Source organism: Phacochoerus africanus, chromosome 1, assembly GCF_016906955.1.
Source record: "Phacochoerus africanus isolate WHEZ1 chromosome 1, ROS_Pafr_v1, whole genome shotgun sequence".
In the NCBI taxonomy this organism is placed as follows: Eukaryota; Metazoa; Chordata; class Mammalia; order Artiodactyla; family Suidae; genus Phacochoerus; species Phacochoerus africanus.
The window spans coordinates 25,879,611-25,899,723 of NC_062544.1; the positions used below are offsets into that span (position 1 = coordinate 25,879,611).

The 20,113-nt window shown below is 43.6% G+C and overlaps 2 protein-coding genes across 4 annotated transcripts in view; one reads left to right on the forward strand and one right to left on the reverse strand.

The window, feature by feature from the left end:
• DOCK2 (dedicator of cytokinesis 2) overlaps positions 1-20,113 on the forward strand; it is a 404,312-nt gene that overhangs the window by 173,752 nt on the left and 210,447 nt on the right. For all 3 annotated transcript variants that reach the window (XR_007135520.1, XM_047784590.1, XM_047784680.1), the window contains exon 27: positions 1,067-1,162. Coding sequence is in view for 2 of the 3 variants with exons in the window: in XM_047784590.1 (XP_047640546.1) it covers positions 1,067-1,162 (96 nt within the window). In the remaining variant the exon portion in view is untranslated. The remainder of the gene's footprint in view (positions 1-1,066; positions 1,163-20,113) is intronic.
• Positions 16,484-20,113, reverse strand: part of INSYN2B (inhibitory synaptic factor family member 2B) — a 116,001-nt gene continuing 112,371 nt past the window's right edge. The window contains exon 4 of the mRNA XM_047784849.1: positions 16,484-19,508. Coding sequence (XP_047640805.1) covers positions 19,322-19,508 — 187 coding nt within the window. The 3' untranslated portion in view covers positions 16,484-19,321. The remainder of the gene's footprint in view (positions 19,509-20,113) is intronic.

Here is a 20,113-nt window from a genome sequence, read left to right on the forward strand (position 1 = left end):
ACGGAATCTCCTGCTGTGGGATTAGGCAAGAGTTGTTGTTTTTTGTTTTTTGTTTTTTTTCTTTCCAGAATTGCATGGTCACTTTTATGTTCACATGAACCTTGAAAAACTCGTGAGAGACCCTTCCACAGTTTATAGGTCAGGATGTTGTGGCTCAGAGATGTTAAGAGGATAAGTGAGGTCACACAGCTGCCCAGGGAAGAGTTGGAACTCAGACCCAGAGGTTCTGATTTACAATCCCAAGGCCATTCTGGGTGGCCCTGACCACACTCCCAGGTACGCATGAACAAAACTCTGGGCCTTAAGTCGATGTCAATAAAAGGAACTGAAGGTGTAGGTGAACATGCATAAAACCCTTGCCTACCACAGCAAATGCCCCCAAAACATTAGCAAGTCCTGCTCAAGATTTAGGGACTTGCATTTAAAGTAGGCAGGACCCTACAAATGTTACAACCTGGGTCACCATGGCTTTCCTCCAAGGTGGATACTCCAGGCTCTATGCACGAAGCTCTCCCATCTTTATAGTTTTCATCACATAACCCAGTCCCAGGCTCTAGAAGTACTTCCTCCCCTATTTGTCCCTTCTGCGTAGGGGTGATTGTGGCTGCCTGCTGTCCCTAATCCTTAAAGTTACTTTGGTGTCTCTGCTTTTATATCACTTGTATTACCAGTTTCTTGGATTAAATGCTCTCCTTATTTCAGGTTAGACCTTGACTGTTACACCGATGAAGAAACAGAGGTTCAGAGAAGTTAGGCAACTCAGCCAATATACCACAATAATTATTGAACCATAAGTTTTGGATTCTAGAGCCTAAGTTCTCAATCACTGACATATACTTAAGGTGGCTAGTGAAATTCTCAGTGTCCTAAGCACTGAGATGATGGTGATGATGATGGAGACAGGCTGACGACGATGATGGTGCTGATGAGAATGATGTGCTGACATTCTTGGTGGTTTTAGTGACCTTGGTGATCACCATGTTTGACCACTGTTGTGTGTCCTCTGGAGGAGGTGTGCAGATACAGTGTCCCCATTGGCACGCAAATGTCTCTGATTGTGTTACAGGCCTTCACCTACCACCACATCCAAGAAATCATGGTCCAGCTGCTTCGCACGGTGAACCGGACTGTCATCACAATGGGGCGGGATCACGTTCTAATTGTGAGTAAAGCTTTTCTTTTTATTAAACATTTCAAACTGTTTGAATGTTCCGGAACACTGGGTCATGTAACAAAGCATTGCTTTGTCTTGGAGTACAAGGGTCTGAGTTTTCCTAAGTAGATCGGGAGAATATGAGAGTTAACTCAAGTTGCTGAAACAAAATAAGACTTAGGGCTCGTCTACTGAGATGAATGATGGTACCTAATTGGTTGAGCTTCTCTAACCCTCACCGTCCTCTCCTCGTCTCTAAACAGTGGACAGTTCTCTCACCAGAGAGAAGCCTTTTGTAAGTAAGCCATGTCCAACATGTCACTCCTCTGCTCACACTCTCTCGTGGTTTTCTGTCTCTCTCTGAATAAAATCCAAACCAGTGCTAGAATCTGAAATGCCCTCTGCCCCTCGCTCATTCCTTTATGTGTTTCTCTCACACTTAAAACAAGATTCCATTTGCTGTTCCCTCCACTTGGCCCATCTCCACTCAGGTCTGAGGGCTTGTGCCCTCATGCTAATTAGATCTCGGCTTAGGTGTCATCTAATTGGAGAGGCTTTCTCGACCTCCCTACCCTGTCCCCAGTATCTGGCTCCTCTCCATCCTCTTTTAGTCTCTACACCTTCCTCCTTCATGTATCTTAGTACTTATCACCCTATGAGATGTGTGTGTGTGTGTGTGTGTGTGTGTGTGTGTGTGTGTGTATTCCTTTACTTCTGTGTTTATTGGCTGGCTCTCCTTGTAAGGATATAAGCTTCAAAATGAAAGGATTTTTGTCTGTTCTGGTCACTTGCATCTCCGGGCCCTACAGCCATGCCTGGCATATAGTAGGTACTTGATAAAGACTTGTTGAATGAATGAGCGAGGGAAAGAATGAAGTGTACCAGGCAGGGACTCAAAATGTCATGAGGATAAGTGCTGCTCAGCTCGGATTGATTGACACCATGTGGATCAGCCACACAGCTGCCAGAACTCCCAGTTTGCTGAGAGAAGCTGAAAAGCCCCAGAGTTTTTGTGACGTCTAAGTGTTGACAGCTAATTTGAAAATATTGATAAACATTTTATGATCCCCAAACAGCTGGACCCAGCTTTCAGAAAGCCAGTTTGGGATCCCCGCTTTGCAGTGCTAGAGTATGAGCCAGGTTTGGGAATGTTGATTGTCAGTGCACTATCATCCTGCTTCATGGATACAGAACATAAGGGGCTGAGTGTTTATTCAGTCAGTAGCTGGGCATAGATTTGATCCCTAGAAGCAGCTGAGTGTAACTATCTTCTTTATACCCCTTTGGGCCTGCCTACCCACCTCAGTGCCTGGTTCCTTCCTGTATATTGTGTACATTTAAAAGAGTGGTGACGCCCTTTGAGGGCCCCAGCAGTGCCAAGTGCTTCTGTCCTCTTGGGGCAGAGAGCCATGTACGTAGTGCTCTGTCATTTGTCTTACTATCCTTCCACCATAGAAGAATCACCATTTACAAGCTTCCGTGTCTGTGGTTCCCATAACACAGCCAAGATAAGCACTTTATGACCTCCCTAATCTTTATTCCTTCTCTCTGGAGCCAGACCCAAAGATGATCATCAATCTGTGTGGCTCATTCCATATATAGCAGCAGGCTCTTAGCTCTCTGTCTCTCCTTTAGAGCAGTGATTCTTTAAAACAGTACCTGGATCACAGAAAGCGCCAAATAACTGGTGTCTATCATGATTTTCTTTTCTATCGGGTACAATGTGTCTCTCTGTCCCTTTGCATTATCGACAGAGGCAGGTAAGCATAGTTTGGTCCTCTTTCACTATAGCCAGCTCTCTGAGGCTTTCATCTGATGCTCTGCCCTCGTTGCTTGCCCTTCCGATGCACATGGCTCACTGCTGGCCTGCTTTGCCAGGACACGACCCTACTCTAGAATGTTCAGTGGCTCCCCACTGTCTACCAGGTTAAGGCATAAAGGCACTAACCTGGCCATTCTCGGCTTCTGTAATGTGGCCAGAGCCAAACGTTTTAGGCTTTTCGTCTGCTTTCCTCCGGCTAAATATCCAACCAAGATGGATGCCTGCGTATTGCCCAAACCTGCTGGGGACTTTCCCACTTTCATCTGCTTTCTTTGTCTGGAATTCCTTTTGTGCCATCTTCGTCTGTTGAAATCCTACTGAGTCTTCAAAGCTCAGCACAGATGCAGTCCCTCTAAAGCTGCTTGAGTCTCACCAACCCGGCTGGGACCTTCCTGCCTCTTCTAAATCACACAGCTCTCTCTTGATTTTTTTTTTCTTTTTAACAGTTTCATTGAAGTATAATTTGCATACTTTCATATTTTTTTAAATCTTTTTTGGCCTCCCCATGGCCTGTGAAGTTCCCAGGCCAGGGATCAGATCCAAGCCACAGTTGTGACCTACACCACAGCTGCGGCGAAGCCGGATCCTTTAACCCACTGTGCCGGGCTGGGAATCAAACCTGTGTCCTGGTGTGACAGAGATGCTGCTGATCCTGTTGTGCTGCAGCAGGAACTCCTAATTTATGTACGTCTAAATTTAATCATTGTAAATATTCAGTTTGATGAGTTTTTGTAACATATACAGTTGTGCACCCATCACCGTAATTCAGTTTAGAACACTCTTTTTCATCCCCAAAAGTTCCCGTTGCAATCACTCTCCAGCCCACCCCAATCCTTCCACCCCCATCTCAACCCCAAGCAACTGCTAATCTAATCTGTCTCTATAGACTTGCCTTTTCTGGAAATTTCATATAAGCGAAATCATTTAATATGGATAATTTGTATCCGATTTCTTTCTGTACCATAATGTTGTTGAGGTCCACCCATATTTTAGGATATGTTAGTGCTTAATTCCTTTTAATTGATGAATGGTATTACATTGTATGACTATAACCCATTTTGTTTATTCATTTTCAGTTGATAGGGGTTTGACTTGTTTCCAGTTTTTGGCAATTATGAATAATGCTACTATAAACGTTTCCACACATATTTTGTGGGAGCATACTTTAATTTCTCTTGGGTAGAAGTCTAGGAGTGGAATTGCTGAGGAATATGGGAAGTGTATGTCTAACTTTATAAGAAACTGCCAAACTGGTGTCCATAGTGTTTGTCCAGCTTAAATTCCTGTCAGAGACACAGAAGTGAGTTAGGCATGGGTCTGTGCCCTCGAGGAAACCATGACCTCTAATCGGATGTCTCTTAAGTACCTCAAACTAACTGTATCCCAAACCCAACTAGAATATGCAGTGTATGAGTGTTCTAGTTTGTATAAATCCTCACCAGCACTTGGTGTGGTCAGTCCTGTGGATTATACCAATTCTAGTGGATTCATAACAATTCATGTGGTATCTCGTTGTGGTTTTAATTTGCATTTCCCTGATGACTAATGATATTGAGCATCTTTCCATGTGTTCTGTCTCTTTTTTGAGTCATTTTTTAAAATCCGTGAGTCATTTTTTAAATAACATACATACATAGCTTCTCTCTCTCTTACACCAACAAGACTTTTGAGGCTTGGACCTATCTGTAAAGTAGGGTAACAGCAGACCTTCCTCCTAGAGTTGCTGTGAGAATTAAATGTAACAAGACATGAGAATCATTTGCATATGTGTATATAGTATAATATATTTATCTGATATATAATATTCATTTCTTTATCTACTCGGCATTTTCTAAGAACCTCTTATGGTCTCAGCACAGACTCAGAAATGAGTTAGGCATGGGTCTGCGTCCTTCATGAAAATCATGACCTCCAATGGGATGTCTCTCAAGTACCTCAGATTCACTTTATCCCAAACTCAGCTCATCCCCAGCCCCCTGGGGCCTAGACCGCACTGCCTGCATTCATGTTCATGATCTCCCTTTATGGAACTGACCTCCTAGAAACTGAGGAGCTGCCCTTGACCCCACTCTCTTACTCACCTGCTGCTACTTCTAACCACCCACTAGGTTCTGCTGTTCTCAGGATATCCGGCCTCAGTCCCTCCCTACCTGGTTGCCCCTTTGCTGTCAGGGCCCCTCCACAAGCTTAGTTGTCAAGTTTGTTGTATGTACTTAGTCCATGGTAAGGTGATTTTCTGATTTTTGTACTCATGCCCTCCACATTCCATGGATCCCACTGGGGCCAGAGACCACATTTTATTCATTCTTCTGTCTTTAACCCCCAGCAGGGTGCTTGACTTACTGTGGGTACTCAACAAATATTTGTTGGGCAAATGAATGAGTGAAATACCCCGTGCAAATGCTGTGCTCTGCCACACTTTCATATTTTTGTATATGCTTTTCCCTCACTTGAGGTTGTTTATCCTTCTTTAAGGAGCACTTTTTCTGAATCCTGGGAACCCAGATCTTAGGCAGTGTGGGAACACTGCAAGGAATCTCCTGTTCAGACTTCCCTGTTCCTCTGGGCTGCTTCCAGAGCCTTGCAGAGGTTCTCAGTTGCAAGGTGTGTCATTAGTCTCAAGGACTCTTGAGTTTGCTGTTGTAATTACAACAAGGAGAGTGCTGAGTGGGGAGTACTAGAGGTATGTAGCAAGCATGCATCACTAGGGGAAGGAATGTGCCTGCACGAGAAGGAAGAAATAAACAAGTCTTCTCTAAGATGCAGCCTCACTTTTATAAAATGGGCTTTTCCAGCAATTCTTAGAATAGAACCATCTCATCCAAATTAAAGCAAATGATGTTGGAAGGTAATTACTCAGAGGTCGGGGTCCCTGTCTAGTTCTGAAGGCCCCAATTTAATTTCAAATTGAAATTTGACAAGGAGGAGAGATCCCCATTCAAACCATCACTTTTAATTTTCCAGATATGATTTGTATTGGTTAGTTTCCATTACTTGGGAATATTAAACAATCAATATTTATGGCAAACACCAGCCATGTCTAGTTCTTCTGGATTCCCAAGAAGCCCTCCATTGGGTGTGGGGCAGCTGGTTGCTCTCACGTTATTATGTGAGATTAATTAGCAGGGTTCTTTTTTTTTTTTTTTCTTATTTGAAGAAGTAGAAACTTTGTGTTAGCTACTGCAATTACAGGAACCATAGGGCTAGGATGGATCAGTTCTTGTTCACAGCACATTGTAATTATCATTTGTTGGAAATAGCCATTCCAGATTTTTTCTATAGATCATCTGCCTGAACAATGGAGTGTTGATGGCAACTAATGAGCAAAAGGAAATTTTACAAAAGCAAAAGGCCCCTAAACCTTTTATATGACTGCTGCCTTCTCTTCCTCATTTTGCCAGAGTCTAATCTATCAGATATATGTATTCGTTTACTTAAGTTGCCAAGGATTTTGACTTTGATGCTGAGAAAGGCAGCATGGTTTGGTGGAACAGGCTTTGGATAAGGGAGAGCAGGAGAAATTTGCCATACTCTAGACCTTGGTTTCTTCTGTGCAATGAACTGTATCATTTTTGAGATCTTTTTCATTTCTAAGTTTCCTAATTTGGCCAGTGCCCATTCTCTTTCTCTGTCTCCCAAGCTCCTGAGTTAGGAATAGAAAATAGATTTCCTTTTATATGCTAGACCTGGCAGTTTGGCAATGGCTGCTTGTTGTGCAGTGCTGAGAAAGATTCCAAGGCTACATCTTGGCTTGGTGGGAGGACCTGCTGAATTGATTAGTGATGTCTGTCATAAGTATAAGATTGGAGAACAGTGATGTATGCAAGATTCTTGCAAATATTATGTATTGACTGAAGTCATTTTTTTTTTCCCTCGGGCAGTTCTCTTTTATTTTATTTTTTTTAATAATTTTTTTATTTTACCACTGTATAGCAAGGGGGTCAGGTTATCCTTACATATATACATTACAATTACATTTTTTCCCCTTGATGTTTTTCTAGCCCAATCCAAAAGCTCTCTTATAACCAGCATTCCCTTCCACATATTCTTGGTTCCTTTAAGAAGACTGTGCTGTAAGAGTAGAAACGTAATGGAAAGAGCCAATAGTCTGAGTTTACATTTTACCAGGGAATGATTTCTATGTGCTGCAGTCACTTTGTCAAATGTAAGATGCACTGTGATTTTATGTGGCCATTAGAAGAACATGCCACCAGTTAAATTGTGACTCAATGGTTTATTACTGCATTGACTGTAATTTTCAGAGATGGCTAAAATAGAAAAAAAGAAGTTTGGCTGAAAAGCCCTATTGTGTGATGGAGCTTGTCTTTGAGTCCTAACAGGTAAATAGCGTCCCTTCCCACTGTTCAAAAGAAGAGACTGACTGAGCTTCAGAGGAGGGAAGCCTCCTGGCCAAAGTCAGACAACTCGTAGCAAGGTGGGATGTGAACCCAGGGGCCTCTGACGTCAGAGCATGCATACTTGGGGCACATAGGGCTCAAAGCGTGAAGAAGGATGTCCAGGCTTGCTTGTGCAAGGGAGGGGGCTGTCAGGGAACCCCACCCCCACCCCCACCCTAGCCAGTGAATCCTGCTGCTGACTGCTCTAGAGAAGGCTGCTCCCTGCCTCTGGCCTCCCGGTGCTGGGGATGGACCATCTCACAGGGACACTCAACCAGGGAACCTAAGCACCACCAGAAGTTCTTGGAAGGGAAAGCATCTGGTAATTTTGTTGAAATGTGGATCTAGCTTTTTATTTCGGATAGTGAAAGGAAGCCTCTGGGTGATATATTTGGGCCCGTATTACCCGGTGTTCACATAGGAGTCTATTGAATGATTAAATAAAGGTAAATGCAGTTGGCATGATGCCAGCTGCAGAGTTTAAGAGCAGTTTATTCAAAAAGGGGGAAAAAAAGTGGGAATCACCCTATCCCCCATCACTTCACCTCATAATAGCACCGAAGACTCCGGAAAGCAGCTGAGTCATCACAGAACCCTGGTTTCAAAGCTCTGACTTCACTTTCCAAATGCCAAATGGCCCACCTATGTGGCCATGCTGAGCCCAGAGACTCGGGAGGCCTGTGCAGGGGGCCACAGCAGGACAATGCCAACTCTATCCAACCTGCCCCCAAAGGGCAGCAGTACGGATGCTCTAGGACGGGAGAAGGAGGGGTTCCTGGCCAGAGGTGGTCAGTTGACTCTTGACCTTCACTCAGGGTGAAGTCCCTACTCAACAGTCTGTTGATAATTGGCTGATGATAAAGTTGTCATTTATTGAGCAAATATCTTGTCTTTCAGGCAGGTTAAGTACACATGTGTTCTACCTCACTTAATATGCATCAGGTACTCATATTTTACATATGAAATGACTGAGGCACAGAGAGGTTATGTAACTTGCCTATAATCACACAGCTTGTTAATGGAAGAACTAGGATTTGAACCCAAGCTGTTCTGTCACTATAGTTCCTGCTCGTAAATAGCATATTATTCACTCCTATACTATTAATACCTTAAATTGCCATTTAGGCGTCAAATATTTCAAAGGTAATAATGAATACCTGAACTCCAGCTGCTGCCCTGCCCAGATCATGGAATCCACAGGGCTGACCTGTGGGGTAACTTTAAGAAACCTATAAGACTATGTAGATTTTGAGTGGTTTTATGACGACGATGATATCTTTAGGGTCAGCCTCCTCAATTCTGGTAATTGAACCATGAAAACACGTAAAGTGAGAAGAACTTGGATTGCTTGTTGTGTGGCAGAGATGGGAACACAACTGCATTTAATTTGTGAGGTGGACAAACACTATGATCCCCTCTTGAAGAGGAAACAGTGGTCAGAGGGCTGAGGCCCCTTGCCCAACATCACACACCTGGGAAGGAGAAAGCTGGAGTCCAAAGCTAAATCTACAGAGGGTGAAGCCGACATCTTGAGCATTTCACTATGTATGTCTGGGAAATGTTCTCCTGAGATAAAATCAATTTGAGAAAATTCCTGAGAGAGAATGCGTGTGTGTGAGTGTGTGTGTGTGTGTTTGTGTGTGTGTGTTAGAAGGAGATCTGAAATTCCAGTCCATAATGAAAAGATGGCATCATGAGCTTGGGATAGCTTGGTTGCTGCTTGATATGGCAATGCAGATGGTGCTTATAGCCAGTGGGTGGGGAAGCTTTGCTTTAATGAGCATTTTGGTAATTGCATACCAAGGCATACTTGGCCTAAAATATATATGCAAAAAATGGGTTAGTATCTCACCAAGGAACCTGTAGCATATGGGAGCAGTTATCAAGGTAGATTTCATAGAACTGGGTCTAGTTCTTGAATGCATGAACAATTTGACAAGGTAGAGAGGAAGGATGAAGGAGTTTTAGAAGGGGCAGCATTTCTTGCCTTAGGTCCACCTCCTGGTTTGTGAAACCTTCTCTCATTCCTTAAGATCATCTTTCTTCAGTGACCTCATTGTCCTTTGCCCATTTTTCAATTACAGCAATACTCTGTCATAGTGGCATTCTCTCTTTGCCTGTGTATGTTTCACAGAGGACTAAGACCCTTGAGGAAAGGGTCTGTGTTCTCTGATCTCCATGGTTCCTGTCCGTCCGTCCACGGCATGGCATGTAGCAAGCACTCATCCAAACTCTGGGGGTTACTGAGTGGGAAGAACAAAACTAATTGAAAGCACAAATTCATATCTAGCTTTAAAAGAACTCTGATTTTAAGAAATAAGATGAGAAAAGATTTACTTCATATTATGCTTTCCCTTGAGGATCTTTTTTTTTTAAATATAAAATTCTCAGATACTTTACTAGCCCCATGTGGTAGCAGTCTTTTAGACAAATTAAAGTTTGAGAGCTGCAGCATAAAAACAGCCACCTTTATTCTCCATACCTTCCTTTAGTTTCATGATGAGTCACAGAGATGGGAATTATGAAGTTCCTCCCTTGTTGGGAGCGCTTTTTAGGGCTGCACCTGCAGCATATGGAAGTTCCCAGGCTAGGGGATTGAATTGAAGCTGCAGCTGCCAGCCTACCCCACGGCCTCAGCAACACCAAATCCACGCTACGTCTGCAACCCCCACCACAGCTCATGGCAACGCCAGATCCTTAACCCAATGAGCGAGGCCAAGGATTGAACCCACATCCTCATGAATACTAGTCAGGTTCGTAACTCTCTGAGACACAAGAGGAACTCCCAGTTCCTACATTTTTTAAAACAGGCAGTGGTTTTCCCCTGGTCCACTCAATGGAGCAGACCTTTGCCATGAGGAAAGAGAGCTCTTAGATAATCAACATGCTGCTGCCATGACAGTGTCCCACCTGGCTCAGTAACATATGCCTTGTGGTTCTGCAGGGGAGGTGAGCTCCTTGAGGAGTGGGGCCTCCACTGGCCACCCAGGAGCTGCTGTTGTCAGCACCCAGAGAGGGAGAGGCAGAGACCAAGTCTGGGAATCATACAGTGAGTACTAGGGAATGCATGACCAGTGTGTCATTATCCTAATGAAACTGCCTCCAGATATCTCAGTGCCTTTTGGCTTCTGTTCATGGTGCTGGGCAGATCTGACTTTGAACAAGCAATTTTAAGTGTGATCTTAAAGGTTAGGCTCCACTGTGCCTCCTGTCCTTGTTTCCTGGCACTAGAAGAGAGTCCAGTCTTTTCTTGTCCTTGGAAAAGCTTGGGGAATTTTGGAGTGCCTTTCATTTAGGCATTGATGAGCACCCTCAGGCCCACCATTGCTTTCTCAGGGCTTTGGGAGTCGGGGCATAAGGTATGGAGTGTGGAAGGATTTCGCTGACTAGGAACTGGTCCTTTTTTTCTCAAGGAATGAGGTGACCTTTTTCCATAGCTAGGAAGTCTCTTCACATTCACAGTTCTGCTCCTCAGTTTCCTTATCTGTAAACGGGGCTAATAATGGTTATTGCCGTGGTGAGGATTGAGTGAAAATGTGTGGGTAAAGCTCTCAGCACAGAGCCTAACACATGGCAGCCTCTCAGTGAATAAGAGCATGACTCTCCTCCTGCAGGGCTACCTTCTTCTCCCTGCCTTGACATGAGCGTCAGGAGTCAGAGTACAAACTATTTTATGACCCTGACTTGGGATGACGCCTGCATTTGCGAATTGTTATTAAGCTGTTGCTGCAGCTGGGCTGTGAATAAAGCCCTCCCAGCAGCCCTCAGATGAAATGGGCTGCCAGATGTCTGCCACAAAGGCTGGCATCCCAGACAGGAAGGAGGAATTGCATCGTGGGCTCCTGCCCTGGGCACAGGGTGCAGGCACCGGAGCTGCCTGCGGAAAACCCTGTTGGAACAACGGGGGTTGAAACAGACTTCCCTGCAGGTCTCCTGTCCAGGTGGTCCCTGCCATGGCCCTGGCCTTCTCAGGAACTTGAGGGAATCAGATCTATCAAAGGATCCTTCAAAATCAGAACTTTATGGATTCTTGCTGCATCCATATAGTGATGCATTGGTGTCGCCATTTAATATGTATGATAATTTTTTGATAACATGAGGAAATTCCATGACTTACATGTAGAGAAAGGATTACAGCAATATAATGACAGCAATAAAAAAATCACGGGGCCCTGAAGGTCAGGAAGGGGCCACACAAGGGGCTCTGGATCTCCTAGAGGTCAGACCCAGGGACCCTGTTCTGAAGCTAAAATAATATTGCTATCTTTGGCTTAAAGGACACATGATTTGCATATTTCTGTAGTTTACTTTCCTTTTATAATCAGAAAAAACTCTCAAACACTATTTCTTTAAAAATAGGAATTAATGAGATAGTCAAACTTACTGAAGCATTTTCATGTATATTTTCACTTTTCTTCTAACCAGCCTGCGAAGCCAGAAAGGCAGATGGTTTCGTTTTATAGACAGAGGTAGGGGGTGGAGGGGAATGTACTTGTTCGCAGCTGAGCAGAATATCAGGGGCTGAAGTCAGGACCCCCGCTCTCATTCTGGACTCTCCTCACTGGATTGCTTTTCGTCTTAGTGTTTCCATCTCTGTATTTTCTCCAAGTTCATCCACATATATGAAGCACTCACAGCATCTCAGGCAATGGGATCAACCCTTGGATGGTCCCAGAGATACAGATGACAATTCCTGTCCCCCAGGACTTTGCTCGCTGGTAGAGATGAGCCTGAGGCATTGACAAGAGAAATGTCAGGGTAATGATATAAGCAGCAGGCTGTACAAAGCACTGTGAGTACTCAGAGGATAATGGAGTGACTAATTCCATGGCAGGGGCGGGGAATGATCCGAAAAAGTTGCAGAGAGGAGTTGACATTTAAATTGCAACTTGCTGTCTGGCATAGGAGTGACGAGCCCAAGCTCTCAAGTTTGGCAGACCTGGAAAGAACTCCAGCCTTCACCATCACATACTGGTGGCTTTGACAGAATACTGATCTCCTTCCAAGCCTCCATTATTCTTCTGGGAAAAGGAGTAATCATTAGCTACCTTATGGTGATTTTTTGAGGAATATATAAGATAACAGAAGTGAAATAGTTAATAATAGCCCATTTTAACTTTGAGAAACTAGAGCCCTGGGAGTTTCCATCGTGGCTCAGTGCAAACAAATCCAACTAGTAGCCATGAGGACGCGGGTTCAATCCCTGGCCTCGCTCAGGGGGTTAAGGATCCGGTGTTGCCATGAGATGTGGTCTAGGTTGCAGACGTGGCTCAGATCTGGCATTGCTGTGGCTGTGGCATAGGCTGGCAGCTGTAGCTCCAATTAGACCCCTAGCCTGAGAACTTCCATATGCTGCAGGTGTGACACCCCCCCACAAAAAAACCCGAGAGACATAGATCCTTTATTATCATGATTAGTAGTAATGTGGCTACTATTCATTTATTCCCCCCCCCCCAGATGAAAATCATTTCCCATGGTAGATAGGTAATGCAACAGTGTCCTGGGTAGAGGGAAGAGCATGTGCTAAAGCCACTGACGTGTAATATCCTCTGACGTTTAGAAGTTGGCAAGGAGATGGGTATGGGGAACATGGAGTGGTGGGGAGTTAGGCTATATGTAGTAGTTTGGAGACAGATCGTAAGGAATCTTGTTGCTGTGGGAGGAATTGTATGCTCAGGATGGTGGTGGGGTATGATTAGAGAGCGGAAAGCTGGGAATGGCATGGCCAGATATGTGTCTGAGAGAGTTCCCCCGGGAGCTGGGGGGAGCCTGGATCTGAGGGAGCTGGAAAACCATAAGGGAGACTTTGCAGGCCAGCACAGTGCGTGGTCCACCTGGAGCAGACAATGGCCATGATGTTGAAGGCTGTCATTTCAATTAAATAAAGACTTCCTGGACTGAAGACTTTACAAGGGGAGGAAAGCAGTTCCTACTCTCATGACATGTCACATATTGTGGGGAAAGGGGGAGAAAACTAGAAAGAGCTATAACTCAATACAGATAATGGTCACAGGAGAATAGCTAGGACAGCATGAAGAGGGTGAAAAGGAGGGGGGTGTGGCATCCAGGTGTGCCATCAGAAAAGGACCTGTGCTTATTGTCAGGATCCCTCCCTGCCCATCACTGGACCATAATAAGCTCCAGGAGGCAAGGGCTGTACGTGTAGTTTTCCTGCCTAACACAGAGAAGGGAATCTATAACTGTTTATTGAAAAAAAGGTGATTATGGGCTGAGTTCATCTGAGAAGTTTCCTTGGAGCTGGGGGATGGATGCGTAGCAGTGGAGAAGAGGGAGGGGTCAGTTCCGGGAATCCCAGTGAGCTCAGCGGTCCGAGTTTGCAAAGCCTGATGCTTTGCCCAGCTTTGATTTTGCTCTCTTTGATCCCTAATTACAGACAGCATATTGTTTTTACCTCGAAACAAATCAACAGAAAACAAAGACAATAACACATGCCTTCTCTCGTCCATCGCCCCCATGGGAGCTCTGCGTGTGACATTAGGTTCAGTCGGGCTTGAACCTAAGAGCTATGCGGACCATTGGGTTTCGGCGATTAAAATGACTCAGCCCATTTGGCTCAGGAGGAAGAAGGCTTTTCTATCAGCATAACCAGAATATCACAACACCGCATGTGCTACCTGGGAAACCAAACCCAAGCACTGAGGAGAAGTCATTTTGTCTGGTTGAAGAGTTAAGAAATATATATTGAGGTTTTACCAGGAGGGAAAAAAAATACAGGTTTCATTGGAGTGAAATTGAATATACCATAGTTATGGATTCTGAGAATTTGTGAAAGCCATTCTTGATAACAAAGCTTTTATTTGCTTTGGAGCAAATCATCCTTTGGTGTGATGCTTATTGTCTTTTCATTTTAGTTGTGGTTTAAGTGAAGACAAAATGCTCTGCCCAAAATGTGTCTTTAGTTAGACAGACCCTGTCTCCTTTAAATTGCATTTTGTCTGAAATGGACTAGGTCACATGTAATAAATTCTGGCATTTTAATGGAAACATTACAGCAAAAATAGTTAACAATCTGCTTTAATTTCAAAACTAATTTTCTCTTTCATACAGTAAGGCAGTATCTTGGTAAATGTGCAAAATACATTGGGATTTAATTATGATGGCAATTTGTTCTGAAGCAGAGTTAAGCTGGGCTGTCAATATTCGAGATAAATGTAGTGAAGAAGGATGGTAGTGGCTGCATGTTCTTTGGGTCCTGAATGCATGTGGACCATGGTGGAGTTAGAAGCACGAGGGGAGACCAGGTGGGATGCTCCCGCGGAGACCAGCTGAGAGAAGAAGGAGGCTGGTTAGCGGAGAGGCGCACTTACCTGGCTTAGCCTGGCAGTGGGAAAACCAACCTCTGGTGGCTCCTCATGAGCTGAGGATCCAGGAGGAGGCAGGAAGTAATCATCTATTTGGGAAACCTCAGGAGTAGGGGTGATAGACTTGAGCACTAAGAATTCAGGCTGTAAACTGGTTGAAAGAAAATGGGGATCAAGTTGGGATGAAAGTACCCCAAGGGGATTATGAGCATTACGCAGGTCAAAAGTAGTTTGCACCAAATTCGGAACAGTGTTGCACGAGGCTTTGTCCTGAGCTCTTTTTATGGCAAGCTGTGCGCAATGAGGGTTAATGACCACAAAACTTCAATGTTTCTTGGAACTTTTAAAGAGAAATATGATTTCTGCCTATAGCAAGTTGCCTTGAACAGCTTAGAATGAGAACTTTTTCAAATGAAGGCTACATTGAGGCCTTTGCTCAGCTAAGGAAGGAACTGCACCTGGAGGTCAGAAAGGGCCTCAAGCCTGGAGTTTGTGTTTCCTGGAACCACGCCGGGCCCCAGGGCCCATAGACCCTCAGGCATTGCCCCACCCACCACCTTGCTTCCCACACAGGCTTCCCCCAGGCTTGCCAGGAGCCCTGGAAGCGACCTTTAACTTTCTGTAGTTGCCTCATGCTTCACTTGGCAGGGGCTCAGCTCTCACAGTGTCTTCTACTTTTAGGACATTTAGTCGACTCAGCAAGAATCCTTCTTTCCCCAGAGTCCTGTGCTGTGCCGGATGTTCCTGTGTATTCTGGCTCACTGGGAATTGGTTACTTAACATTCATTGTGATGGCTTCTGGTCTTAAGGAGGCCAGGAAAAGTTCATTCCTTATTAACACCACTTTTTGCCCTGAGAAAAATCTTCAGCCTGTTTCTGAAAGTCCATAATGACATTTTCCCTCTTCTCCTCCAACTTACTTCAATCAACAGGTAAATAAATACACATTTATTGAGCACGTACTGTGTGCCCCACACGATGCTCAAGGTTTTGTCCCACTTAATTGTCAGACCCCTTGCGAGGCAAGGACTGTGTTCGGCATTGTAAGAAAAGGAATCAGCATCTCCCCAGGGTTAACTTTCCCAAGGTCACCCCACACAAAGAGGGCAGCAGAATATCAAAGCCAAGACTTCTGATTCTATGTCTAGGTCCCCCTACCCCCAGATCTGTAAACAAGCTGGGTTTAGATGGCTCGTGGACCATGCAAGGAAAAAAGTTAAACCACCTGATGGACACGTTTTCTTTTCAATTCTCTCTCAAGCATCCTGATTAGTCAGGTAGAAAATGCATTTGCTCTTAAAGTGGCTTTAGCATGTATTGAATACTTGCTAATCTTCCTTTTTAACAAAGAGAGCTGGTCTCCAGCTCAGCACCTTCAACAGGCCATAGTCTCTAGCAAGGAGTTTTAAAAAATCATCCTTTATTTTTGGAACAACTTACTGGTTTTTCTCATGGTGGTGATTTTTCTTTAGGAAGAAAATTATGGGAAAAATAACTACAGAGAAATATTGAATAATTTACATTTCAGGCATATGGACATAATAACGATAAAATTCATGAATGCATGTCCTTGGGAAGAAGCTGGGGATTACATCATTGCGTCACACTGCCTCCCTTGCTCCCAGGACATGTGGGCCTTCATGAGATCCTTGTTATGCTAGGTTGCCTTGGGAAACATACAGAAGCAATTGTAATGAAAACTTTCCCTGCCCTTAGGACCACTGAGACATCCTTCTTAAGTTTAAGTTTTATGACCCAATCAACCCAAGCTAGTAACAGAGTCTTAAAACCTAGGAAAAATATGTAAGTTTATTGCAAAAGATAATATCCCATTTAAAACAATTTAGAAATTTACAAAACCTTACATTAGTACATAGTCTTTAAGAAGGCGCTCTATAGATGAGCTGGTATTAAGTTCCAAGTATAATGAGTACACATTTTTTTTTAACTACAGAGAAAGCAGCTACATAAACTCCTGCAACTTAAGCTGATGTATGTCTTTTCCATTTCAATGTTATAAAAGTAACTTTTGCTAAATTAGTATCTCTTCATAAAACCAGCTAACCTCAAGTACAGCATTTCATAGGATTTCATAGTAGATGTTACATAATATTTTACAAAGAAGCGATTTTTCACATGAGTAGATATGTATAGAGTTTTGGTATATGTAATATGTGTTTGTTTTTTTTTTAAAAAACCCACAAAGATGATAATTTTTGTTTAGCAGGAAGGTGAGTACTGAATCCATTTCCCAATAACCATTTTAAATGTTCAATTTTCAGGAGAGACCTCCTTCCAATTTCAGGTCGGTGGCCAGAGCATTGCTGTGTTGTGCTTTGGTATAGAATCACTGTAGCCTTATTTTGGTTTTATTTCTAGAAATGTTAACCTTTCAACCTTTTCTGACCCAAATTTTATCTAAAGCTGGTTGAGGGTTTATGTGAGGCCCCAACTCAGCATAAGTGCATGACAACATATATATCCTAATTATCCAAGTGCTGAATTATCCATTTTGTGTGCATTATCCTAGTCATCTCTTCATCATTGCAGGCTAACTTTGGCACATGATCCAGGTCAGCTCTGGGTAGCTTTGCTCATTTGATGTTGGAATGTGCACAGAGCTTATAAAATAGAGTAGCTGTTCATATCTCCATTTAAGAATGGAGAAAGAGGCCCTGAAATTTTAAACAATTTGCTAAAAATTGTTAGAAGAGACTGTTGTGTTGCCTCGGTCTCTCAATTCTGGGAATAGGATTATTTCCATTCTAGCATGCTGCCCAAGAACATAAATTAATTTCAAAATTAGTGTAAGCAAAGCAAATTAAGATGGAGGCTCTACTACAAGATAAAATTATATAAGAGATCCCAAATGATTTTGCTTTATTGAATTATCTTGTGTGCTGTTCTTTTCCATTGTTGGGGCCAACTGAGAGTCGATTGTGTGAATACAGAAAGATCTGTGGCTTTTAGCCAGTGGTAGCATAACTTAGTGAAATGTGGCTTCTTAAGGATGACAAGTGTATTTATCTTAATTCTAACTTAACGTTATGTATTCCGGTCTCATTTTGTGGGTTTAAACATTACACTAGACACAGAACAAGAACATCTTGAATGACATTCCAAGACTTAAATAGTGCAAGCTGAGATTCCTTGCCAAATTTCCCTCTCGCTCTCACTGAAATAGCTTTGTGCACTGCAGCACAGTGACAGGGGAAGGTGAAACTGTCGGAGTGGTTTGCTCAATTAGTCTCAATTTGCAGTGGGGAACGTACATCCCACGTTCACACAGGATGCTGCACTCTGCAAAGACTAACTCAGACACCCAGTCTTCAGCAAAGGGGATTGTGAAATGCCTTCTTCATTGAATGCTTATTGAGTTTAGGATCCCTTTTCTAAGCAGCCTCAATCCAACCACAGCCTGGTAGAGAATTTAATAAGAAGGAATATGAGCCTTGCTCACCTACCCCTCATTCCCAAGAGTAAGTATGTAGCAATTACTTAATTATATTACTTTAGCAGTTTGTTCAGCCATGCAAGTTTGACTGGACCCACATGTAGGAGGGTCGTGTCAAAAGAATGAGCCAGACTTTAAAAGAATTCAAACTTTGGAAGGAAGAGTCTTTAATACTAAAATGGAAAAAAAAATCCTCCTCCCCAGTCCTGCTTCTTCAATCAGGTGACCATTGCCTGGTCACCAAGGAGGGAGACTGTGTAGATTAATAGACTTTGAGCATATCGGCAAGGCTGCTGCAGGTGTAAATGGGTGAGAACCAGCTTTGTGTTTTATCTTAGGCTTATTTATGTTTCTGGTAAAATGAAATGGAGAGTCAGGCTGCTGGATCTCATGATCTTAAATGTTGCAGGGAAATTAACTGTGGAATCTCAAAGTTCACACTCAAACCAGATCCTGTCCATTTGCCAGGCAGTCTCAGGCCCCACGCTAAGAAGCAGGATGCTAAAAGGTGGGCTTCGGAGTAACTACAACTGCAGGATTGATCATGTCTTCATGTCCCTTAGACCCTGTGGTGACCTTACTCTGCCACAGACTCTGAGGTCCATGCAGCATGAGATGAAATATCCTTGCTTTGGGGTCAAGGGGCTAGTTAAAAGTGAAAACCACCCAACCCCCTAGATGATCTTGCATCTTCATGCCCACTTGTGTTGTGCTTATGAATGCCAAAATTTTAGAAAACTGCCAGTTTAGGTATCTAATTTTTTCTGGGGATCTGCTTATAACCTTCCTCTCTCTTCCTGCTCTGCATAACATTTTTGTTTCTTTCCTTTGGGATGATGAATTCAGGATGGGCGGGGAGCGCTTAGCATCTTAGAGGTGGAGGAAAGCGTGACGGGGGCTTTGCCCAGGGTGGGACTGTAGACTCAAAAAACCAGGATGTGTGACAGGAGGCTAGGCAGGTGGTCACTTGGGTCCGTGAAGTCCTCAGCAAGCAGCGGCACACACTCGGGTGAGGTTGTGGTCAGGTGTCCGGTGGCAGCTAAACCAGCCCCGAGTCATTCTGGTTTCACAGGTCCAGTGGCTTGTAGCCTGGGGCCTTTGCTAAGAAGTAGAGGAGGCCTGAGGGCAGTGGTTCCCCACCTCGGGGAGAGCGGAGGGAATAGCCCCCACAGCTCAGATCCACCAGAAGCATTTCTTCTTCACCTTCTTGGTTTTCCGCCTTAAGTCCTGTTTCTCAGGGACTGCAGGCTCTGCTGGGGACTTTGGTGGCGGAGATGCCTCCTCAACTGGCTCTGCTTCCTCCAGACTCTGTAGAACTTCGTGGAACCTGCCTTCCTGCTGCCGGAAGTCATATTCTACACTGAAAAACAGAGAGGAAAGAAGGAAAGTAAATTCAAATCAGCACATACTGAGTAAGCATCAAAAGTATCCGCTGACATGGAGGGATGTAGGCTTTGAGATTAAGCCCTAGAGACTTAGGTGCCTGCTGACTGTGTGACCTGGGGAGAATGGTGCCACCTTTCTGAGCCTCCGGTTTCTTGTTGATTAAAGTGGCACCTGTAATGCCTTCCTCTTGGGGATGTTATTAAGTTTAAATGAAGCACATGGCAACCTGATAGTTAGTATTCATAAATATTGCTCCAGCCTCTCTCACATTTATTTAATGCTCCTAATTGTTCATTCTTTTTACATGCATGTTATGCATGAAAACTGACTCATTATAAAATATTTCAGTAATACAGTGGCATATATAGTGAAACTAACAGCTCAGTTTCCTTATCCATAAAATGGACATAATAATGCCCCCTATCTCAAAGACTTCCTTTGGCATCAATAAATATATTAATTGAGAGAATATAAATGAAGTTACTTAGAGCAATGCCTGGCATATAGTGAGCCCTCCATAAGTATCAGCCCCTACTATTATTATTATCATCATTAACATCATTACTTCTAATACATTAT